General features: G+C 41.1%; 1 protein-coding gene across 1 annotated transcript in view; it reads left to right on the forward strand.

Annotated features, from left to right (window-relative positions):
• LOC131986775 (CXADR-like membrane protein) overlaps nucleotides 1-19,253 on the forward strand; it is a 77,146-nt gene extending 57,893 nt beyond the window's left edge. The window contains exons 2-7 of the mRNA XM_059351881.1: nucleotides 6,433-6,590; nucleotides 10,874-11,072; nucleotides 12,583-12,750; nucleotides 13,032-13,154; nucleotides 13,757-13,898; nucleotides 16,109-19,253. Coding sequence (XP_059207864.1) covers nucleotides 6,433-6,590; nucleotides 10,874-11,072; nucleotides 12,583-12,750; nucleotides 13,032-13,154; nucleotides 13,757-13,898; nucleotides 16,109-16,484 — 1,166 coding nt within the window. The 3' untranslated portion in view covers nucleotides 16,485-19,253. The remainder of the gene's footprint in view (nucleotides 1-6,432; nucleotides 6,591-10,873; nucleotides 11,073-12,582; nucleotides 12,751-13,031; nucleotides 13,155-13,756; nucleotides 13,899-16,108) is intronic.
• Nucleotides 19,254-26,388: the final 7,135 nt, after the last annotated feature.

Genomic DNA, 26,388 nt, shown 5'->3' on the forward strand with positions numbered 1-26,388 from the left:
GTCTGTGTTTTAGCAGCTTTAAAGGATTCCGTGAGACAGTATGTGTAGAGATCAGCATAGATTAAACACTCAGATACAGTATACACCTTGTGAAAGCAGAGATAGTGGAAACACAACCACTTTGTGAGCCTAAGAGCTTCCTTACAACACAGGACACAACACTCCTTTACACATAGTGAATTTACTGTGATTTCTGCAAGATAAACAGGCAAAGTATCTGTATAGTTTGCCATTGTTGCACAATTAGGCTGGGAAGTGTTTTATTCGCACAGGACAAAGCAATAGCAGTCAGCAAAAGACATAAAAGCTGATTCATCGTGAGTGCTGGTTCACCCACTCCTCCTCAGTTGTTCAAGGCTACAGTGAAGTGATTGCATGCTTCAGAGAGTAACTAATGTGCAGAGAAACAGGTACAGCAGCAGGGCAGCAAGCCCTCAGATAACACAACATATAAATACATTATTCACTGGGTGTCAGATTAATTCTCTTTAAGCTCTAAACATACACATCACAACTACAAAAAGTGAAACAACTTGTGTGGTAATACTTTCTGACAATCTTTTTCCTTTCTGATACATTTTGCTAAAGTTTCTGTTCCTTAGCAAGGTATCTGAAAATGTTACAAGTGGATTTGGCTGGAATTGAATAGACAACTTATTTCATTTGAGACATTAAGGCATTCTGTGCTGTTTAGAGAGTTTGAGCTCTGTATACTGTAGCGGGGCACAGGTTGACGTCACACAGGCTCAATCTGGTGTTTCACATTTATTTTAGGTTTCTCTGCAAATTGCAAGAATAACACTTTAGGTTTATCATCGCTACACAGCGTATTGTGCTTCCATCTAGTACACAGGGATTCTCATTATCTGACATGCTCTATTTACCACAACTGACATTCACAACCAAAGAACATAAAAGATTTTCCATATACAGTATGTCTAATTCCGTCATGTGTTTACTTAGTATAACACCATTTTGTTCTTAACAATACTTTACATTCTACTATATTAATGCGATTACCCCGGGCTCCCTTGGACGAGGGCTCATTGTCACGGTTCTGACAATGGCGGTCCAAGGTCTCTCGGTAGCCGCTAATGGGCTAGCATTACATACTTATCTTTACAGTCTAATAAAACTACCAGAACTAACAGTATTTACAGTGGGTTACAGTGTCAACATTGCTCACACACAGGGTATCTCTATTACATCACCAGCTTACCTGCAAATTGCAAGAATAATACTTTAGGTTTACAATGGCTACACAGCGTATTGTGCTTCCATCTAGTACACAGGGATTCTCATTATCTGACGTGTTCACGCGGGACTTCATCGTACACACGCGAGACTTCATCGTAACCACGCGAGACTTCCTTGACTCTCCCTGCGCTCATGTAGCAACACTGATACCTGCTGGAGATACCCCGGCGCTGCTTGTACAATAACACTGACAAGAAATTACACTGTACCCATCATTTTGAACAACATGAATACTTAACAGCTCTAAGTACATTCAAACATATAACACAGATGAACACTCTTCCTTACTCCCTGGAATTATTCAGTTTCACAACCTTTGTATGACTTATTGTTCCACAATACCAGAGGCCCAGAGACTACTGATTTGTATGGGGGTTAGTCTTGTGCTCTGTGTTGTGCCTTCTTATGTTGGTTGTGCCTGTTTTGTGAAGTTATTTTCTTACCATCATGGTCCTGTGCAGTGTGGTGCAGTGTAGCAATGTACTCTGCACTGTGAGGGCAGGTTGCCAAATTTTGGCTGACACAGAATCTTTTAGGTTGGTATACCGTAGGTGAGTACATAGTGCAGCCTGCTTTGCGTCATTGCCACAGCATAATGAAAGCATCCAATGAAGTACAAACAGTATTTTTATGTGTGCTTAGACACCAGCTACAGTATTTCTTTAAATTCAGATAACATTGTTGTTAATTGGATGTACTGTTTGCTTTCAAACTTTAAAATAAACAAAATATCATGTAGTTGTGTCTAGATAGCCTATCATTGTTTGATATTTTCACTTTCCTTCTAAATCCTTCTATATCAGTCTCAACAGCCTCCTAATAAACATAGGAAATCCATAGTAATAACTAGATACTTAACTAGAAAATGCTCTCAGACTTTTACTGAGAAGTGATGGTTAAAAACTGTGAAACGTCATTGTAAGTAAATACCAGAACGGATAGTTATGTTGTAACCATGGTTCTCTGAGTAGAGAGATTATCTCTCCACTCCGAGTGGCCTAGTAGCTGCAGAGATGGTCAGCATCTAAGGGGGTGGAGAAACTTGCCCCTGCTCCTGAGGTCCGGAATAGGACGAATCCCCCAGGTGTCCCGAAGACGGGGTGTTACAGATGGTCTGCGGGCAAACTGCAGGCAGCAGCCATGGCTCATGGCCCCCGAAAGCCAACCATGCTGCAGTGTAGCAGGTTGGCGGGCTGGGGTCCCAGAACTGTCAGGAGGGGGCAGTAACTTCATCACTGCTAGCCAACTTTCGTCTGCGCTAGCAACCCACCGCATGTGTTAGCTTGCAAACCACAAGCAATACGCCGGTAAAGGATGTCAGCCACCGTAACCCGGAAGCTCTCTCCAACAGAAGCACCGTCACTGGGATTACCAGAGACGTCAGAAACAAACACAGAAACAAACAAAGAGAAAGGGAACAGCAACCGAGGGAGGCTGCCCGTAGACAGACACCTTGCCAACTTGCCGCTTTGTTACAGCAAGTGGATACAATGCTGCTCCCCATTCAATCTCTAGCATTGAAATTTTCCAGGATTGTCACACACACACTGCACCATGAATTAGGTGGAGTTCAAACAATCACTGATTGCACGCCAACACAGGTGCTTTATAGGTATCTGTGGGACGTGGTCGGGCAAGCAGGTGTGTCTTAAAGAAATTACCACGTACTATGAAATATGTAACGGAGTGGAGAGATATTCTCGAGACGATAGAGAATGCATTTTTTTCTTCCTCACATTTTCTGAAAAGGAAAATATTTAAAGACAGCGAGACATGCCCACCTGAGTGGACAGCAGCTGGCGGAAAAAGAGAGAGAGAGCGTGGCAGTGTTTGGCTAGCTGGCGCATGGTGGGGATATTTGTCAATTGCAGGTATAGCCAGGCATGGAGCATGAATGGAGCTCATCATCTGACATTACTGAAATACTGTACTGTAAGAAACTTTGGTCGGGTCAATTTTACAAGACAGTTTTAATTTTATGCAATGGTTTCAGTTTTATATTGTGCGTTCAGGTTCCTGCTGAAAATTACACGATCGCAAAATCATAATTTCATCTAATGAAATTATTTTGTGGGGCGGGTTGAGTTCTTGAGATTATTTGCTGTTTTCTGGAAGTGTTTTTAAAATTTTAATGTCCAAAACTTGCAAAAAAAGATCAGATCAGATGACAATGTGTAATATTCATCTTCAAAAGAGCCTCCTGAATCAATTGTAGCCAGTTCTTACTATAATGGAAACACACACTAATACCAGCAGAGAAACAATACACAGAGAAATAGGAATAAAAAATATTTCATTGAACGCAGAGTTCGGTAACAGTCATGCAATCCCAAACACAGGAAAAAGGTATCCAAAAACACTGTGCAGGTATTGAGTTGACCGACTAAAGATATGCATACACAAAGAGAGCAAAGAGCTTGGTCACAGATGAAACTACTCAGACCATACATGGGAAAGCAGACAAAGACACAAAGTAAACAATACAGGAATCTAAAGCATCAACATAACTAAATCCTATGGAAACAAGGACAGATATTATTAAAAACCCAAGGAAAATATCCTCAGCAGAGATTGAAATGAACAGGGAACCCATATGAACAAAAAACTTGAAACCTTGCTAAACAAAACACTGTAGGGAAAGCAAAGACAGAACTAATCCAGTGCAGTGAAATACTGGCCGTTTTTGACAAAAAGTCCGAAGGCTTCTGGCCACAGAGCAGGGCAGTGACAATGGGACCAATCTCCATGTTCAATATAAAGGCAAAAATCACAACTGAACTATAATACATGCATGAAAGAGAAGACATTTCTTTTATTTAAAAAAAAATGCACTGAAACAATAAACAATTAGGAAATCCAGGAGAAATTATTTTGGAATATTGCCCTCCCTCCCTTCCTTTTCTTTTTTTCTTTTTTAATTGTTCATCCCAAGATCACAGCATTCTGTGGTACCAACCTCAGAGCTCTGTTGAGCTGACTACCATATAAGCAAACAGGCGTAAAGGCAGTGTGACTTGCTGCAGTTTGAAGGGTAACTAGATCCTCTGAGTCCCACTGGTTCCCACTGCCACTATAATTGGTTCACTGAGTATGTCTGCTGGGACAAGCAGGAGGGAGTTACTGGAACATGACTGACCCCTCTCTTCTACACAAAAACAAAGCTCTCCAAGCAACTTGTGCCAATAGCTCCGAACATTTTGTGTCAATAACCACAGACAGTAGTGTGCCTGCACATGTGCCAAATGCATGCACACATATACATATAGATATACACACACTCAGACACACTGTGTTCATTCAAGACACATGCTTGTTGTATCTTACTATATGCATTCTACAGCTAATGGACATATTCATAGCTATCATGCATGCACCTACACAAACAGTGCCACACACATACACATGCTTGTTGATACATACAAGCATTTACTTAGCTAACACACACACACACACAGAGTGGTACAGAAATGTAAACTCAATTATGCACAGATTCTTTCAGTAAAGCACACACCTGTCCATGCTTTAATAATAATAATAATCATTATCTAATAATTAGGGCCGAGACTTGATTAAAAAAAAATCGAATTAATTAGAGGCTTTGTAATTAATCAATCGAAATTAATCGCATTTTAATCGCATATAAATATTTGACCTGAGAACAGTGAGAAGTAATTTTTTCACATGGATTTTTAGTATACCATTGAATAATGACTGAATACATAAGCTTAAGCAGCAAAAATATTGTTTATTTTTGTTCAAGTCCAACAGACCAGTGCAATTTTTGCCATTAAGTGTAGCAATAGCATATTTAGAAATATAGTACATTTCTGAAATTCAGGTAGCCTATAGGTAGGTAGACCTTCTGTAAACTAGAATACTTTGGTTTTTTAAGTAAAACACAATTCACGCTAGCTACCACACTAGCCGCTAGCTGCTATATGTTTTGCATTGAGGTGATACTTGAGGCTCGATGTGCTGCGCTGATATGTGAATTCCTTGTTGCATAATGCAAAATTAGCAAAATTAAGTGCGATTAAAATGCGTCAATTTTTATAATGCGTTCATTTTTGTGTCATTAATTAATCTTAATTAACGCGTTAAAGTCCCGGCCCTGCTAATAATTTAATAATGTAGGTGCCGCACACACACAGAACCCTGTGGTTGCAGGGTACAGTTATAATAAGCCCAACAAAAAAAAGATACATGGTACAATGGGTAAGATTCAGAGGGGACATGAGCTTACCACCCACAGAAGCGAGTGATACTGGCACTGCTGACTTGGGTGGAATTACCAACAGACTGAGGATCAAAGCCTGATCCTCCAATTGTTTCCTCTTTTATTTATTTATCCTGGACACTGATCAACTGTATGGACTGTGATATCCTGCTGGCCGGACACATTTCTGGGAGAGCAAAAATAGAACAGTAGAATGTGTGTGTCGACAACCACAAAGTGTGGATTTGCCTGAATTAAAATTGCTACTCTGTGCAAATACCAGTTTAATGTGTGTGTGTATGTGTGTGTGTGTGAGAGAGAGAGAGAGAGAGAGAGAGAGAGAGAGAGAGAGAGAGAGAGAGAGACTAAAATGTAGCATATACTTGCCTGTCACAGCCTGAGAGAAAACCAGTACAACACATAGTCAACACAGTACACACACTCATTCACACCTTTACTACACAATATTACAGCTGACACATTCATATATTGTTGTTGTCTCTTTATTTACTAGATTTACTTAATGCATTGTATATTTGTCATTGATTTGTCTCACACACACACATCTATTTCATTTTGTCAAAATATATTTTATGAAATGTATAAACTTTGTTTTATTGATTCTTACACACACACACACACACACACACATATATATATATATATATATATATATGTAAGAATATACACATCTATAGGCACAACTGATATGTTGCTATATGTGCCTCATGACCTCAGAGTTTAAAAAGCCAACAGTTTTTAAGCTGACTTGTCATGCGTCCAGTTTGGTCTGAAATATTGATCAAATGAGAAAAGCAGCTTCGAGATGACTGGTGAAGTTACTCTGAACTATTTTACTTGTTTTTTCTCTGATTTATACTTGAAACTGTACTTTTATTATGACTATTTCACATCTGATGCAGTGGACAGAGGTCTTTAACTGGTCTGTCTCTCTACAGTTCTGCTGTGCGTGCTGATGACATGCGCCCAGACGGAGATGAAGAGGGTTGTTGGAGACAATGCCACGCTGCCCTGCCACCACCAGTTCTGGGTGGGTGATGACCCCACTCTTGACATTGAGTGGCTGCTTCTCAAGCCAACCAACAGGCAGAGAGTGGTGAGAGTCAAAACTTAAATATTTAATAAAGATGTAACTAGGTATCAAACTTGTATTCATTTGATGTCTATGTGCACAGCTGGAATCAGTTAATCAAGACAAGATATTGGTATAATTACAATACGTATATTGCCAAAAAGGCTGCCAGTAGGCCTACATTTTAAATTCAATTCAATTCTAGAAATATATGAATTCCTGTACAAAATGACAGCAAGAAATGGAGCAAGAAAATCAAACCAAACAGCAGTAATTGCACTCTGTCTGAAACGTGAGAGCTACTGTGTATAAAGTAAATGATAAGATAGCAACAACTGGCTTTAACAAAAGCTACAAGTTTTTAGCCGTAAGGGCTGATTGTAGACATTTGTTAGCAAGGAAGTGACGACGCGCTTGCTAGTCACCGATTGGCTAACTCGCTTGAGTGACACGAAAGGGCGGGATCTTCTGCCGGCTCTTAAAAAGAAAAGTAACTTACGTTCTCTCAGTACAAGCACTGTGTTGTATATAAGAGACAGATACAGGTCAGTAAGGTTTTGTGGTATTTTAGTTCGAGTTTGACTAGGTTTGATGCTGTTTTGTGGCCGAAGGGCTAATTGTAGACATTGCGTTAGCAAGGAAATGATGACGCGCTTGCTAGTCACCGTTTGGCTGACTTGCTTGAGTGACACAAAGGGGCGGGTCCAGCAGTGGACCGCTCTGGCATAATTATGTAGACACTGATTCACTGTAGCCTCAGCAATATTCTGCCCTCATTGTGTGAAGACGGAATTGGGTAAAGACCTACGAGTCTTCCTGCGCAAGTCCACCAAGCTTTCTATTCCTTTTTTACTTACTCAAGCAACATGTGTTATGACAGCATCCCTGTCATTCATGGCTACCGGAAACACAGAATCTGTCGCAGACGACGCAACCCTGAGAACCTTTCCACACTCAGGAAAGCCTCACCCACTCACTCTTTTTTCACCTTCAGCTTATGGAACTGCCAATCAGCTGTAAACAAGACTGAATTCATCCAAGCGCAGGTTAATCTATCGAACTTACAAGTGCTTGATCTGACTGAAACCAGGATCCGCCAAGAAAACACCACCACACCGGCAGCACTCTCAGACAACTCTGTCTTCTCCCACACACCAAGATCTGTTGGACGCGGAGGTGGCACTGTTGGCCTCATTTGCAAAAGCTGGAAATTCACCAAGCTGTCTCTGCTCAGCAAATTCTCTTCCATTGAACACCATGTAATAAGGGTTACATTTCCAGCTAAACTCATAGTTGTCATCATATACCGACCACCAGGATGCCAACTGGAGAACTGTTGTAGAGCTTGACATGCTACTCTCAGCTCTCCCTGATGAGGAAACACCACTGATTGTCATGGGAGACATGAATATCCACACTGAGAGAGCCCAGGCTTCTGACTTCCTGTCTCTTCTGTCATCCTTTGACCTAAAACAGGTCGCCATCCCTCCTACTAACAAAGCGGGCAATACACTGGATCTGATCTTGACTCGCAATGGAAAATGCTCCATTGCAAACTTGATTGTCACACCCCTACATCTTTCTGACCACTCTGGGTCTCTTTTCGTCAAAGCCTTCGGACCCTTACGCCAACCCAGCTCTCAATCGAGGTCTTGACCAGCCTGCCTCCTTCCAAGGTATTTTTTTATAACTTGCTGTTAACGAGGCCATGGACACTCTCTATTCCTCTCTTGCCTCCTCTCTTAACAACATCTGTCCTCTAACATCCCAACCCGCTTGGGTCTCCCCCACCAGCACGTGGCTCACTGAATTCATCAGAGAACATAGGGCAGGGCTCAGAGCAGCAGAGAGAAAATGGTGCAAATGCAGGAACACCTCTGACCCCAGCAACTACCAATATCTCCTAACTGCTTTCACCTCTAGCATCAAATCAGCTAAAATCACATACTATCAGGACAAGATATGCAAAGCCAAAATTCTGAAGCACAAAATCTTGAACCAAGTCTCTGGTTTCTTTCCAAGAACAACCTGTACGATCAAAATCAGTCTGGCTTCAAGCAGGGTCACTCTATTGAGACTGCACTGTCTGTAACAGAATCACTGCGTCTGGCTCGAGCAATTGGCCAATCATCAGCTATATTGCTGCTGAACCTCTCTGCAGCCTTCAACACTGTTAACCACCATGACCTCCTCTCTACACTCACAGAACTTGATATTTCAGGTTCTGTCTTCCAATGGTACTTAGCAGGAAGATCTTTTAAAGTATCTTGGAAGTGGAGAAGTGTCCAAACTACAAAACCTATCCACTGGGGTGCCTCAAGGATCAGTGCTAGGCCCCCTTCTCTTCTCAATCTACACCACCTCACTTGGCACAATCATCCACAATCATGACTTCTTATACCATTGTTACGCTGATGATACCCAGCTGTTACTTTCCTTCCCACCAAACGACCCCACAGTCTGAGCTCGTATCTCTGCTTGTCTTGTGGACATCTCCACATGGATGACAGAACATCACCTTCAGCTCAACCTCTCAAAGACGGAGCTCCTCATCATCTCACCCCGTCCTACCTTATATCAGTTCGGGCCCTTGTGTTATCGCATTTAGACTACGGCAACTCGCTACTGGTGGGTCTTCCTGCATGCACCAGCAAGCCACTGCAGGTGATCCAGAATGCGGCTGCACGTCTGGTCTTCAACCAGCCCAGGAGAGCACATGTCACTCAGCTCCTCATCTCTCTGCACTGGTTCCCGGTCACAGCCCGCATCAAATTCAAAGCCTTGTCTCTTGGCTACAAAATAGCAACGGGCACAGCCCCATATCTGAACTCCTTTGTTCAGGTCCACAAACCCTCCCGCCCACTACGCTCCTCAAGTCAAAGACAAACTCCATCCAATCTGCTGAGTCCTTATCAGTCTTTAAGAAGAGACTGAAGACCCAACTCTTCACTGAACACCTTCACTCTTGATCTACACTGATGACTACAGAATCACGCTGATCGCTCTTGAGACCTCAAAGCAATTGTGTCCTAATGGACTCAAACTGAACTCATGGCACTTACTCTTGCTATGTTTCTTGACTTCATCCGTGTTTGTGTTGTATAAACTCTCCTTTGTACGTAGCTTTGGATGAAAGTGTCTGCGAAATGACATTGTAGAAGTGTGGAAATCATAAAAAAAGGAATCCTTATCAAAAAAGCGTAGTGATCAGTTCTGTTCTAAAGGCTAACAGTACTTGGTTAACATGTTGACATTATGTTGAGTGCACAAGCAAAAAAATTGGTCATCAGTAGAAAAAACGAATTATCTGAGATTATAAAGTGATACATTTGTGAGAAATTACATATTCGTAAGGAATTGCAACAGTATGGACCATGACTGCATCAGGTAAATTAATCTATATTGAAATTACATCATTGTCCATAGTCCATAGGTAAATAGTCTGCCTATCTACTCACATGAAGAGTGCAGTGAGAACCTGCAGATCATAGTGGGATATCAATTAAATAGGCAGACCTTCAGATTGGCCCAGGATTCATTTGTGTGCATAATGCTGAAATAATTAGGCGCTAAATGTCAGAGGTCCCAAAATATACAGTAACTTCAGAATGTTGTAATGTATGTAGAAAGACTAAATATATTCTAAATAGTTGGAATGTACTGTAAGTTATATTATAGTATTATGTGCATAACAATACAGGTGACAATTAAAAAATAAAATGACAGTGTCGACTGCTAACTGCAGAGGTGCACCAAACCAATGTTGGGTCAATAAACGTATAAAAAAAAACAAATTTGAATTTCCTTAAGTTTTCTAACTTATCTGTGTGCTCCCTGGCCTCCTGTACAAATACACACTTCAAAAAAGGTGTGTCTAAAAACAAGATAAAAGCACTAAATCTGAGGGAAATTATCTTGCTGCATGGACAGATAATTTCACTTGACAAAATTTTTTAAATTAAGATTATTAAATCTAGAAATAAGCTTGTTGAACGCTTAAAATAAGAAATTAACTCTAGCAGCGATGAACTGGCCCGAACAGCGTGCACTGACAATTATTTGTTTCTTACAAGATATAAAAAGAGTTAATTTCTTATTCTAAGCATTCAACATGCTTATTTCTAGATTTAACAATCTTAATTTAAGATTAAAGATTAAGATTTAATCTTGTCAAGTGAAATTATCTGTCAATGCAGCAAGATAATTTCCCTCAGATTTAGTGTTTTTATCTTGTTTTTAGACACACCTTTGCAGTGTAATTACTTGTTGTAGAGCACTTCCTCACTGTCTATCTTTCTGCCCACCAGGTGATCACCTACTTTGCTGGACGGGTTTTTGACCCCAATGAAGCAGAGCGGAGCCGCGTGGCCTTCGGTGGAGAGTACTTAAAAGGTGACGCCTCTCTGCTGATCAGTGACTTGTCTCTCACAGACTCAGGAGAGTACAGCTGCAAAGTCAAGACTGGTGCACAATACCACTGGAGCACTATTAGCCTCATAGTTCTGGGTAAGTGTCAGACAGCACTTAGGTTTCAATAAGAAGAGAAAAATAGGCAGAGGAAGGACTCATGTGGATAAGTGTCATGTAACCCCAAAGCTATCGGCATTAGAGCTGTCATGGAATGTGTTGCAGAACACTGTGTTATTCTGATAGAAGAATAAAGTGAGTGACTGAAAGTTCATATCAACTGTGACCTGTGTGGTGCTCTTATTAACTTGTGAACAAATTTGCACCTATGAAAGAGTAAATTGAAATTAACCCTTATAAGGTGTTCGGGTCTGTGGGACCCGTTTTCAGTATTTAGCTTAATAAAAACGATACAAATAATTATTTTTTAATACTAAGATTCATTGGCCTTGGCTCATTTTCTCTAAGGAACATAAATCAGAAAGCATCTTCAGGGGCGTTCCCGGTGGCACACCTGGTAGAGCGCGTACCGTAGAGGCATTGTCCTTGTAAGCGGGCGGCCGGGTTCGAATCAGACTCGTAGCCCCCCCCCCCTTCACATTTATATTACACACAGGGTGTTCGGTTACAGTTGACCCGGAGCTAGTTAAAGTGTGGAAATCATAGGTCCTGTGCACCCTCATTTTCCCTTCCTCCTCTCTCTGTGTAACAAAAAAACAAACACCCTACAAGGGTGTTCGTTGTTCTCATCTTCTGGGATTTTCTGTATGCAAATTCTGTCCCTGAGCAAAGCTTGTTTTTAGTCACATCATATGCTCACTATACATTTGTTGAAAAGGGTTAGCGTGAGTAGTTGCAGCAAAACATTTAAAATTAATTTGAAGGGCCCCTTCCTGATTGTTATTGATTCTACAGTCTGGTGGTATTAAATTGGTACAGAACAGCAGCACATCTATAATGCATGCAGACCTAACACCGCTTTACGATTCAATACATCAATGAAATAAACAAACCCTAGCAGAATGTGTGTAACGGGTCGGGTGTGGACCCTTATGCAGCACGCTCAGGCAGTAAGACAGTAAGCAATGTTCTTTAATGCACAGTCTCAGAAAACACAGTTCAATACAGGCAGAGTGGAAAATGACCAGCAGACAGGCAGGAGAGGAGCAGATGTGATGATGTGCTTCTACTTTCTTTGTTGTGTATTGTTTCCTCTTCTAGTCTACTGACAATTTAATCCACAATGGCCATTATCTTGCCAGGCTAAAGCAATGCATAGTCTACTCACTTTTTTTTTTAGCTGTCCACTGTTATCCCACACATGGATAACAGTGTCACAGCTAAAGAGAAATAGTGGGAGACAAATTTCTCAGTTTTTGATAATAGCTGAACCACAAAGCTGTGCCAAGCTTGACATAACATTACAATATACTATGTACAAGGATGCACTGTGGCAAAAACAAGAAATCCTCATATGCATACAATACATTTACAGTAGGAATGTTAATGTTAATCTGCTTCAGCCCCTGATGCTAGCCTGTGGAGAGCAGCAAGTGGGTGAGGAAGCACCGTGTTACTTCTGCATTTGTATGTTATTGTCTGTCTGCAGTAAAGCCATCCAAGCCACGGTGCTGGATGGAGGGCAAACTGTTGGAGGGCGGTGATGTTAAGATGAGCTGCAAGTCTGCTGATGGCTCTGATCCCATGCGTTACAAATGGGAGAGAATACTGGACAAGGGCAAGTATGTTGGCAAGCTGCCTCCACTGGCCCTGATAGGTAAGTCTACTCACACTGTGACAGAGGCTCAAAGATAGTAAACTGGCCTCTCTGATTCGTAATCGAGAAGTGGGCGTCTGTATATGTTAGTAGCAGCCCTAGTGTCAATAAAATCCCTTTTGACTCGCATAAAGCATTTGACTTATTCTAAAAGACAACAAATAGTGAGTAGTAACAGTAATGTCTGTTACATCAACAGTTTGAACATTTAATTCAATGTTCAAAATGAGGCAAGAACACACCTTCATGTGCCGTTTTTTTTTCTTTGTTGTTACGAACAGATCTGAAAAACCCAGAGATTGTGATGTTGAGGAACTTGACCAAGGACAGCACCGGAGTCTACAAATGCACAGCAAGCAATGATGTGGGAGAAGATAGCTGTACAGTGGAGGTCAAGATGCACTGTGAGTAGAAATCCTGGTTGAATACTGAACTGGTACAAAATCTACAACTTTGAGTGAGAAGAGGAGGAATGTGTGCACACACATCACCACAAATATTTGAACACACATTGACCCTCATTTATCAAAGGAGCGTGGAAACGATCACATCTCCAATCACATCGTGAGAATGATCGATGATGAACCTTACTTGACTTTGCGCATGGAGGACACACACATGCATCCTTGGAATTTGGGCAGAAGAAGGACTCTGTCCTCTGGAGGACCCTGGGCATTGGGACAGTCCTTCGTGTTTATTTAATTAACACAGTTTTCTGTACATGACACCACTCACTGTAAACATCAGCTGCTGCCTTCACTGTTGATTTGTTGTTTCAAATAACAATCATTTATGTATGATTTTGTTGGGACATGACTTATGAAACTGTGGAAAATTTGTAGTATTCACAGTTCTTACGCTGCTGGGTGTGTGTGTGTGTGTGTGTGTGTGTGTGTGTGTGTGTGTGTGTGCGTGTGTGTGTGCATGTGTGTGTGTGTTTATGTGTGTGTGTGTGTGTATGTGTGTGTGTGTGTGTGTGTGTGTGTGTGTGTGTGTGTGTGTGTAGATGTAAGAGGAATGGGTGTAGTAGCAGGGGCAGTGGTTGGCGTGTCCTTTGGAGTCCTCCTTATCATCCTCATCATCTGGTTGGTGTTCCGAAAAAAAGAGATGAAGAAATATGAAGAAGAAGAGACCCCAAATGAAATCAGGTATACAATGCAGTTATACTGTCTCTGTCAGTAATAAACCCAGTCTGACCTCTTACAGTCTCATGACAAAGAATAAAAACGAGAAATGTTTTTTGTTTTATACAATCTTGTCTTAAAAAATATTTATTGTCTCTGACTGTCATTATCATCAAAGTACATTTGATCAGTGAGCTGTAGGACTTCCCCTTCTGATTCCATAGACCGTACTTAGATACAGGTCACCAAAAAGCAATGCTTTGTCATTAAAAAAATCTCAAGGGACTATACCAGTAAAAAATAACAAAATCAGGTCGTAGTAGGTAGTAACAGAGGCGTAAAACTGGCAAGACTGTTTGAGGCGGGAACAAAGTGAACCGTGGGGGTGGTCCCTCTCCCCAGCCACAGGAGCAGAGGCTCTACTCCGAGCTCCCTCCAGATGTCTGAGCTCCTCACCCTATCTCTAAGGCTGAGCCCAGCCACCCTACAGAGGAAACTCATTTCAGCCGCTTGTATCTGCGATCTCGTTCTTTCGGTCACTACCCAAAGGTCATGACCATAGGTGAGGGTTGGAACGTAGATGGGCCGGTAAATTGAGAGCTTTGCCTTCAGGCTCAGCTCCTTCTTCACCACGACGGTCCCCGAGATGCTTAAACTCCTTCGCTTGAGGCCCTACCTCTCTTCCCACCCAGAGGGGGTAGTCTACCGTTATCCGGCAGAGAACCATGGCCTCAGACTTGGAGATGCTGACTTTCATCCCAACTGATTCACACTCGTCTGCAAACCGCCCCAATGAGTGCTGGAGGTCTGATGAAGCCAAAAGAACAACATCATCTGCAAAAAGCAGAGATGCAATTCTAAGACCACCAAACCGAATCCCTTCCTCCCCCCTGCTCGGCCATGAGATCCTGTCCGTGAAAACCACAAACAGAATCGGAGACAAGGGGCAACCCTGGCGGAGGCCAACATCCACTGGGAATATGTTTGACGTTGTGCCGAGTATACGGACACAGCTCTAACTTTGGTTATATAGGGACCAGATAGCTTGTAGCAACGAGCCCAGTACCCCATACTCCCGCAGTACCCCCCACAAGACTCCCCAAGGGACACGGTCGTAAGCCTTCTCCAAGTTCACAAAACACATGTAGACTGGATGAGCAAACTCCCATGACCCCTCCTGAAGTCTCGCAAGGGTAAAGAGCTTGTCCACTGTTCCACGGCCAGGAACATGTCATGTTTAGCAAAATACAGAACAGCTTCCTTGAGTAAGTAGAATCTCTACGATACGACGGGCATTTCTTCCGCCATTATTGTTTTGAACACATTGCTGCTGCTGCCACTTATTGTACACATACTGCAGCACATACATACTGTACTGCGCTACTATCCTAATTGTGCTGTCACTGCTGATGCTCTGTTACATGCCACGACTGTCTCCTCCCACTTCGCTCCGTGATGCCGGACTGCAGTGTGAATGGAGGCCAATATTACGCCATGTGAAATCAGTATGAAAGTCCTTAGGCAAAAAGTGGCATAACTTGTAATGGCAATAGAGCAGGACTTTTGTGGAAACACAGTCTGAAAGAGGCTATTGAGTTCCAGACATTGGATAATGCGGGGCACAGCCCAGCCAAAGTTAGGATACATTCTAGAAAGATCGTCATTTGCAACACCCTGAACTGTGTAAGGCCATGACTAGTACACATGGAGGTGGAAAGCCCTCTTAAGCATTAAGCCAGTAACCAAGTCCTCATCCCAGGCGGATTCCAGACAATCTAGGGATCTTATTAATTGAATATGTATTTATGGATATGTTATATTACCCCCCTAGTCGAGTGATAATTAACATACCAATTCCCAGTGGATTAAAAACTGACACCAAGGGGTCCTGAGCAAATATGTAGTTAGTCGGGAATGAAACGGGTTGGGTTCAAGTTAAATATTTCTTCTCTACTTAGTTATTTGTATGTTTTTACAAAGACCTAAGCAATTAGCAATTTCTTAGTGTGAGGATAAGAAACGCTTAAAGGTATTGGTGTTCTATTGTTAAACTTCATCCCAACTTAATAGTGAAAACATAATTGGGATTTTGTACGTGTTTACTGCATATTATTTAAGAGACACATTCACTTTATCTATGCAGTGTTAGTAATAATTTGTGACTCTGCTAGGAAATGTTAATTTGATCTGTTGAAGGCTCTGTTTGAAATCATGCAACCATGTGCTCATTTCAGGGAAGATGCAGAGGCTCCCAAAGCCAAACTGATGAAGCCCAACTCGCTGTCTTCATCCCGCTCTGGCAGCTCTCGCTCAGGCACCTCCTCCACTCAGTCCATGGTGCACAACATGGGGCTGCGAGGCCAACGAGCCTGTGTTCCTGCTGTGGCAGCCCTCAAGGAAAACTGCCATGCCTCCTCCTTCCCTCAGTCTCCACCTGGCTACAATCAGACAGTTCCCAAGACTTCTGAATCGCGTTCAACACCAACCTCCACGTCTACCTCCAACTGTAAGCCAAGCCCCCCCCCTAAACTGAGTCCTGGAAACCTGATCCGTATGGGGGCCACTCCTGTTATGGTTCCTGCCCAATCCAAGGCCTTTCAGACTGTGTAGAAGATGGAATCACACAGAGGAAAAATCCAAGGCAGCCTCAGGACATGGCAACTAGTTGAACCCAACAGTTAGACTCTGATAAAGATCCACTTATATTATCTATATATATTCTCACCATTCACTTTCAGCAATGGAACTCTGAATGAATATATTAAAAGGCTGTTTCTGGTGTTATTTATAGACACACTGTCACCTGATGATGAAGGTACAAAGGCAGCAGCTGGTTTCTTAAGGAAGGAGAGGATTGGGTCATGAGGTCATGTAATGAGTGAAGCCAAAAGCATAAGCCAAACTCACATTTAATAAGATCAGTGTTTCCCCGACCATTATATTAGGGGGGCGGCCCGCCCCTCCAACGGCAACCCCTGCCCCCCTTGACGATCAAGTTAATTTTATTTTCTATATAGCGCCAGATCACAACATAAGTCATTTTAGGTTACCTTTCCTATATATCATGTCCTCTTATTTAACAAACTAAATAAGCTTATGTTATTTATCCTATTTACACATCGGCATGTAATTTCTATCTCTACATGGTTAGCGTTTACAATTCTTGTTTGCTGTCTGTATTGCGTGCGGCAAAGTTTCACCCCGATGCACGCGCACAAACACACATGCACCAGGGTTTCCCATTAATTGCATAGACTGTGGCGGCCTCCTCCGAGACATGCGCGCACATTCACACACGCACTGAATTTACCGAGCTGCCCACCCCACTTCTCCACTGCAAAACAATTCCAGCATGATAGAGAGACGCCTGAATGCCTACCTGTCTGTATAAGTCCCGCCCTACATCATCTCTCCATGTGCCAAACTAAATCCCCTCAACCAATCCAAACCAGTCCAAACAAACTGTTGCATATAGCGTTCGGTTAGCATTAGCTAACAATTAAAGTTATTTTAATCACAAAAGGCTAAACTCTGCCTATCAGCCTGAATTACTTCCTGTCGCTAATGCTGCTACGCACATGCTGCTTTCAAAATAAGAGAACAGTGTGTTAACAGAATCCACCACAGAATTTAGAAGAAGACTGTCAAAATAAGATGCCTTAAATAAAACATACAAGAAGCTTCATTCTCCTTTACAATAATTAATTAAAATATACAATGATTAAGATCAGTGTATATAATGGAATAGTGGCATTAGAATCTGCGAGAGGCTACTAAATTTGGGCTTTTTATGAAAAAAAATAAAGTAGAATAACAAAAGATTCTATGTCACGGTATCTCCTGACTGTGAAAATGTAATGTGAGGTGTTTGCTCTCATTTAGCTCTCAAAGTGCACAAGATCAATGCATTTTACTTAAAGTTTTCTCCCAGGGGGGCCGTTGGAAAATATGTGGTCCCCCCCCCCAATAAAAAGCTGTAAACCCAGGGGAAACACTGAAGATGGTTACATTACATGGCAACTTCTCACAGACACAAGTAAAGATGTGACAGTAGTTCATAGAGGAATGGGGAAAAAATAATAAAAAATCTGCAGCACCTTCTTACATACAGTACACCACTTATCCAGCACCTATGACTCACCTGATCAAGTGTAGGTTGTTATAGTACATACATGGAATGAATGGTTGTGATTGTACAAAGAGACTTGATATGGACACTTCATATATCCATCCATCCATGTGTCACATGCTGTAATATGGACATAAATGATACTGAACCCCTTTGTCACTGCTTCCTCTAAACCAGGGGTCGGCAACCTTTACTAACAAAAGAGCCATTGTTGGCCAAAATACGAGAAAAATTGTCGGAATTGAGCCGCAAACCGTATTTTGAATGAAAATAAAATAGCCTACTAAGTCTTAATTAGTCTACCAACATGACTAATTGGTCAAAATTAGCATTTATTGATATGATTTTGGAGTTTGTAATCGAACGCTAGTCTAGATAGGGAAACTCAAAACTGGAAGTTGGCAAAATGCATAGGTTAAGGCTTTTTAAGACTTTCGTAAGCCATGATGCAGTTTAGTTGACTAATACAGTCATGGAAAAAAATATTAGACCATTGAATAGTGAAGAGCTGATATCTAGCCATTTTCCATGGTTTTTCTTGGTAATGATTTTGGTTATTATCAAGAAAACATGAAAAATGTCTAGATATCAGCTCTTAAATTAATCTCTTATGATATATCTTTATTTTTATCATTATATTTGTCCAAACAAATGTACCTTTAGTTGTACCAGGCATTCAAATTAACAAGAAAATGAAGAAAACAAGCGTAGTTTAATCATTTTTTCCATGACTGTATGTTAAAAAGAAATGCTTTATTGCCGTATATAAGCTTAACATTTTAACAATTGAAGAACACAAATTGCTTAGGGCCTACACCAATGATAAATGAAAATTAAAATGTACATTTTTTCTTTTGTCACAGCCACAGGGAGCCGATGCAGGCGGTCTGAAGAGTCAAATGTGGCTCCAGAGCTGCAGGTTGCCTACCCCTGCTCTAAACCAACTGAAATATCCTGTTAATGTGCACAATTCCCATTTTCTGTAGTTTAAGTATGACATACAGGACTACGAAGCTGTTTTATCTTTGAAGATTGTTACAGGGTTAAGTAGAGGTCCGACTGAGGAAGTGCCACATTTTGATTATGTACATTTGATTTGTTTCTTTCACCCACTTTTGGGTTGAGTATACCTTCTATTTAAACCCAAGAATGAAAAACTGTATGAATGTTATGCTTGTTATATACAACGGTTTTTCTCAGCAATAAGTTAGTCAGAGCTCTGCCATGGTATTTAAATGGATTTGATATAACTCATAGAATTGTTTATATATTTGGAGGAAATTCTGCACTCTTAATAGATTAGAACATAAATAATGATCTGTAAAGAGTGCCTTTGGTCATCAGAAGCTCATTGTTATGATCAAACAACAGCCCTACTGACATGCCAACACTATTGCATCCCAGCCATAGCCGACAGACAGACAGACAGACAGACAGACAGACAGAATCCTGCCCTTGTGCCTCATTTCCCATTCAGCAGAGGACAAACCTGATCCTTCTCCATTCCTCATTCTTTATTCACCTTCGATCTATAATCTGCCTCTTATTCCTTTTCCTCTTTCAACTTGTCTTATGAGTCTTGCTCGTTCTTCTTCAATGAAACTGTACTTGTTATAGTTATATGATTCAAGCTGAGGTTACTGAATGATGACTTAGATCAGAGGTGTCAAACTGATCCAGGAAAAGGCCAAGTGGCTGCAGGTTTTTGTTCCAAACTAGCAAGAGCACACCTGATACGGCTAATCAATCCAGTGAAGACAGCTCAGATGATTGGATGAGAGGAGTTAGGTGTGCTCCTGCTTGGTTGGAATGAAAAGCTGCAGCCACTTGGCCCTATCCTAGATCAGTTTGACACCCCGGACTAAGGCCGCATTCAGACTGCAGGCGAATCTGATTCAGAGCGTCTGACGTCATATAATTGCGTCAGCGACAAGAACAACAACAACAAACATGATGGAGGCAGGTCACCTCAGTATATTGGCCTTATTACTGTCCAGTAGAGGTGCACAACAACTCAGACGCACCAGGGGAGAAACCGGGCGGATGGACGCCCCCGTCGGGCCCGCATGAGTCGGGAGCGGCTGCCGGTGGACACCTCGTCTCCGCGCTGCCCGTGCTACGCGTGCCGCATAGAGTGACGACACGGACAGTCAAAACCAATCTGAGTGTTTGGAGCGGTTCAGACTGAGACGCATCTGTCCAAATGCAATCTGAAACTACCTCCCGAAGGTGGTTTCGATCCGGTTCGCAAAAATCGGATTTGTGACTGTTCAGACTTCAAAAGAGCCATCCAGTTCCAATCTGGATGATGGGCTAAAAATCAGATTTTGGCTGGCAGTATGAATGCGGCCTGAGGCTACGTTTACATGATGACCGTCTGAACAGAAGACGCAAAAGTGGCGTCGTGTCTTCACTTTTTATTCCGCGTTTAGTCGAGCGTTTTCAGGAGGAAATCTGCGTGCATACGGTGACGCTAAAGTGTGTGAATCGGATTGGGTATGCATGCCAGGCGGCATCACTTAAAGCGATAAGAGCATCTTTGGGCATGTGGAAGTTTTCACGCCACGCATTTTCATCAGCTACTCCTTCCACAAAGTTCTCCACCATCCACTAGATCTCCCAGGTCTCGTCCAAAGCCGTCTGGCTCGCCTCCGACCAATTGGTGCATCCAAAATGTGATAGAGGTAATTCCTAGATCCTTCTCTGTTCACTAATACTATCTGTACATATCCTGTACATTTGGTGGAAAGACTCCTGTAAGTTTATTAGAACTGCCAGAGCAGCTTGAAGGTCCGACGCATGGAAATAATCCCACATGTTTGTTTATTTCCCTGTACTGGAGCATGTATGTGACGTAAACGCGTATGTGACTTGAGCAGATCTGAGCAGAGTTTTGTGTCTTGGCAGTGTAGACGGACATGATACGGCGGATCGGATTACAGTTTTACACTCTGGAGGCTGGTTTCACATTTTTGCGGTTTTAAGCCCCAAAAAACGCCAAAAAGCACTTCACATAAAATATTTTGTCCTCTTGTAAACGGGGCCTTAATGATAAGGTCTTGTCATTTTTTCATGAACAACCAGAGCTATCTACACATTTAAGATGATCCCCCATAGGGAACGTGTTTAAGCAACCCAACCCAACATTTCTAGAACATGATGGCTGTGCAAAGGTGACAAAGAAAAAGCTGTTTGGCATTATCATTGAAGCAGACTGGATCACATTTTCCGTGATGGTCTTTCCTTCTCCAAAAAAAACAGGCTTACATCTCTATTGATGTCCACATACAGTATAAATTTCAAGAAAGATATGGAGGGAAATCTTCCAATTAAAGCTGAGGAATGATGGTTATATGCATGTTACAGATACTAAACTATAGGAAGAATTTTGTTATTTTATTATTATTATTATTTTGTCTCAAAGCTGATAGAGCATATACATTATACTCTTATAGATAAAATGTAATATTCAAAGAAATCAAACTGTAAATTCATAAATCTATATTGGTTATTATTTGGTTTCCACTTAATTCTATTAATTTCTTAATTGTATGCATTCACTAGGAAGTACTACAACCCTGATTCCAAAAAAGATGTGATATTGTATAAAACCTGAAAAAAGAAACCCCAACCAGATACTTATATTCAAAAGGAAACAAAGACAATACATTCAAAGTTCAAACCGATAGACTTTTATTTTTTGTAAATATACATACGACAAACACAATATACACACTGAATTTTGAATTTGATGCATTTTGTTGTTACCTGTACAGTTTTAAACAGCATCCCGACTTCTTTGGAATCTGGGTTGTATGTACCTCGTGAAACTTCTTAATATAAATATGTTGATGATATTGATGCCAGGCTTTTATTTCGATGTGGGCTGGTGTGTATAGTCCTCTGCTTGGATGAAAGACTGATATTTGTACAGAAACTCTGTTTGCTGTTTTTTTTCTTTTTTTAAAAATAAAAGTTTCAACAGAGATATGCAGAGAGCTGCTGTCTATTCATTATGCAGTTATACAGTTTTTTTCCTCTTTCAGTTTTCTGTTTAAAGTGTTACCTTTAACCCTTAATAGGGCACTCATTGAAATACTTGCAAATTCCAAATTTCAACCCTAGAGAATATTGGAGGATATTACATACAGCCAGAATGTGTAAAAAAAAAAACCCTATGGACCCGGGAGAGGGGGGTAATATTTTGAGAGAAAAAGTTTACGAGATTAATGTGGCAAATCTAAAAGAAAATTCTTTTCAGATTTATGAGATTTAAAGTGGTGAATCTGCGAGAAAAAAGTTGCAAAGCAGTTTTTCTCAGTTTTACCCTTTGCATAGTTACTGCAGTTAGACTTTGTAGGACAGTACACATTAATACTTCTTTATATTGATAATCACTATGTTTATATTAATACTTCATTATGTAAGTGGTATGTAGTAATATGTAGAATGTAGTATGACATTTACTTGCATATGAAATGCTGTATTATTCCTTCAAACCAAAACATTATCACATTATGTTTCATGCTTGATCCTGAACATTGACCTGACTGCTTGAAATCACAAGAAGAGAAGAAGAATGTCAAATCTAAACTCAAGTGTGGGGTTAACATCGAGTTGGGCAAAGTGAAGTTCTGCCTTATTTTGATCAATCTGGCTAATTTTAAACATGCTTGGAAGAAAATAACACTTAGCAGACGGACACTAAAACCCACTTTTCACACCCAAACAGAACATTAACACCATAGAAAAGGAACAGTCCATAGCATAGCCCCATGAGCCAAAAGGTGATGCAACTGCATCGTGCCAGCCGCTACAATATATCTAAACATACATCTAATATTATCACTCATATAGTCTTGTATCTGGTATTCCGAATATCCAAAAAGAACAATAGGAAGGCTTGTAAAAATATGCATTATATTATGTCAGCAGTTTGTTGCCAAGCCCTCAACTTCACCTTGTTAACTGATCCTTTTATATCCCTTATACCAGGGGTCGGCAACCTTTATGTGCAAAAGAGCCACTGTTGGCCAAAAAATTGGAAAAAAATTTGGGAATGGAGCCACAAACCATATCTCAAACCTTACAATGAGAATAAAACAGCCTACTAAGTCTAAACTAGCCTACCAGCTTTACTAATAGGTCATAATTAGCATTTATCAATATGATTTTGTCATAAAGCAGTGAGAACCAAAGTGCAAATGAGATGCTTGACACTTGACAAATATCTCAGGAGATTTGAAATCGAAAGCTAGCCTGACTAGGGAACTTAACACTAGACTTGAAGTTGTCAAAATTTAGAAGTTAAGGTTGCACGTCGTAGACTTTTGTAAGCTATGATGCACATTAAAGTTGACCAAAAAGTTAAAAAAAAAAATGTTTGTATGCCGTATAAAGCTGCACATTTTCACAATTGAAGAACACAAATTGCTTTGGGTCTACACCAATGTAAAATTAAAATTAAAATTAAAACTTAAACAAATAAACCTTTTCTTTCATACAAATGTTTTGGTCACAGCCAGGGAGCCACTGCAGATGGCCTGAAGAGCCACATGTGGCTCTGGAGCCACAGGTTGCCTACCCCTGCCTTATATAGTTCCATGAGCATGACTTTTTCCATTGCTGAGAAGCACAGAGCTTGAGCCTTTTGTGAAAGCTATTTTTCATTTTATTTTATTTTTTATTTAACCTTTATTTAACCAGGAAGTCCCATTGAGATTCAGAATCTCTTTTTCAAGAGAGACCTGGCCAAAATAGCATCCAAAACTCAACACAAGTGTCAAAAAATTAACATTCACAATAAAACAAGTACAATACAACACAATATTAAAACATAATGAGCCTTATAAAGAAAAACAAGCACGTGCCTCGATCACCACAGTCTTGATGGTAGCTTTAAATTCATTGATTGATATCAGACTTTCTAGTTTAGTCTTTTTCTGTAGATTGTTCCATTCCAAGGGTGCTGAGTAAGAGAATGGAGTTTTTCCAGTTCAGTTGAAACATGGGGGAGATTTAAGAGAAACCACTTTGGAGTGAAGCTGATAGGTCCCAGAGCTTACAGAGAGGAGCTTACACAGGTACACAGGAAGTTTTACAAGTATTAAACCAGTAGGGTTGTCTACAGATTTGGAGTGATGTCCAACCAACTAGATCATGAAGAATGCTAGCCTGGCTAACACCAGACTAATCTCAAATGAGAAACCAGCCATTAATTTCTCCGTAGAGGAGGTGTGGTTTACGATCCTCCGGAGCCGTTTATTGGGCGCTTAGAATGTCTATCAAAAGTGTCTGTAGGTAGCTCTTAGCCAATCGTATCAGTTATACCAGATGAGGTAGTAGAGCTACAGAAATTGATGTTTGTTGTGTGTGTGTGTCTGTGAGAGAGTGTTGCTTGCTGCTTTGCTTCTCCAGTTCTCGCTTTCTGCAAGATTATTTATTTTCACGCTTTATTCCCCCTCATGTCATTCAGCCACACACATCCACTGATTTTATGGGCAATAAACAAGCTGCTGCAGGTCTCTGGGCGGCTCCGCTGTCCCCCGGCTTGTAGCCAGATCACCGGCGTTACGGTAGCGCCGGTGATTAGCGGCGCTAGCGGCTAATAGCCCCGCTACCGTAACGCCGGTGATCTCGCTACGAGCCGGGGGACAGCGGAGCCGCTGAGAGACCTTTCGCCTTTCAACTTTCACTCTAAACTATTTAAAACATCATCTACAGCTAAAGAGAGTTCCGCGTCCGCAGCAGCCATGTTGGATCCGTAAGAAAACTACAAGCTTCCAAGTGCCGAGTAGTACGCGTCATCGTCTTGCCGTCCCTCCCCGTTCTGTGATTGGATCCCTAAAACAGGGCTAAGAAACCTCTCTGGTTGCCAGACTGCCTGGAGGTTCGAAATGAAATTCGAGCGCGCAACGCAGTATGGGTATACCCAGGCTAGAAGAATGCAGTGATGAGTGAGGGACTTAGAATTTGTAATGAACCGTAGTGACGCATGGTACACTGAGTCAACGCAGTGCAAGATGGAGGATGCTGCATGCATGTACAAAGTATCACCATAATCAATTACGGATAAAAAAAAAATGGCTTCAACAAGTTTTGATTAAGCATAGATTTCTCTTGTGACTTTGATGGATCTGTGTTTCATACTGTTGTGTCTTCACACTGACTACACTGAAACGATGGATGAAGCATCTCCAGGTGCTTACAGTGTTTTATTAAGTTAGCACAGGTCATACAACATGGCGTACATGCACATCTAGCCAGCAGCCCTCAACTCAAGTAGCACTCTAAAAGGTCATTGCGGTAATATTCACCAAATAACAGTAGTAGTGTTACATCACCTTTCTTTTCCCTTTGAAGTGTGATTATTCAACAACATAACTTTAGAAACATCATAGGTCAAAATTATGATTTAATCATCCACAGAGTTCTGTTGTAAAAGGAAGTTGGTTTTTCTCACAAGCAAAGTCAGCTTCTTCCCCATTCTGATGCTCAGTTTGAACTTCAGCAGGTCGTCTTTACCATGTCTCCATGTCTAAATGCATTGATTTGCTGCCATGTTTTTGGCTGATTAGATATTTGAATTAAGCAGTTGAACAGATGTACCTTATGAAGTGGCCGGTGAGTGTATAAAAGTAATATAAAACAATTGAAGCAATGCCAGCCTTATTCAAATATTTCACAATGAGGCTCATTCTATGGCTCTGCAGATGAAAAATCTTTTGAGAAATAAACTACTAAATGAGGTCAAGCTACCGCAGGGCCTTATTTGTTGAACTCCAGAGCAGCTCAGGGTCAAACTGTTGACCCTAACATAGATTAGTGGTGGAGGGGGCGGGACATTCAGTGTTTTATGCAGAGGCCAACAGAGAAACTTTTTGCAGAGCTTCTGTAAACATTGTGCAACTTGTTGATATTTCAGCCATCTGCTTGTCTCTTGGCTTGCTTGTTGCTTGTTAAATTAATAATTTTTCATTGGCCAGAGAACAAGTTTTAAAATCCACTGTGCAGCCAATGGTGGTCTCTAGTGGCAAAGGGCTGCTATTGCATGATGCAATGGAGAAAGATGTGAGGGAAAAATCCTCTGGAGTCTCCAAAAACTCCAAATCCAGACTTCTTGATGACATCCAGACTAGAAAACAAAGCAGCGTGGAGCCCTACTGTAAATTTACCTCTAAAGTTCTGGCTGTAAACTCCATGAGGCCAGTTTCAGTTTGATGATGATATACCAAGTAAAACTGGAGACAAGCTCAAATATATTTAGTATAAAATGATAGAACTGGATGGAACCCTCTTATATGTTTTATTTGCAACCTTTGTTCACATTTGCAACATTTAAAATTCTTTATTGAGCATGATAGTGTTTTGAAAGTAAAAATAAAA

Source organism: Centropristis striata, chromosome 15, assembly GCF_030273125.1.
Source record: "Centropristis striata isolate RG_2023a ecotype Rhode Island chromosome 15, C.striata_1.0, whole genome shotgun sequence".
Taxonomy (NCBI): domain Eukaryota; kingdom Metazoa; phylum Chordata; class Actinopteri; order Perciformes; family Serranidae; genus Centropristis; species Centropristis striata.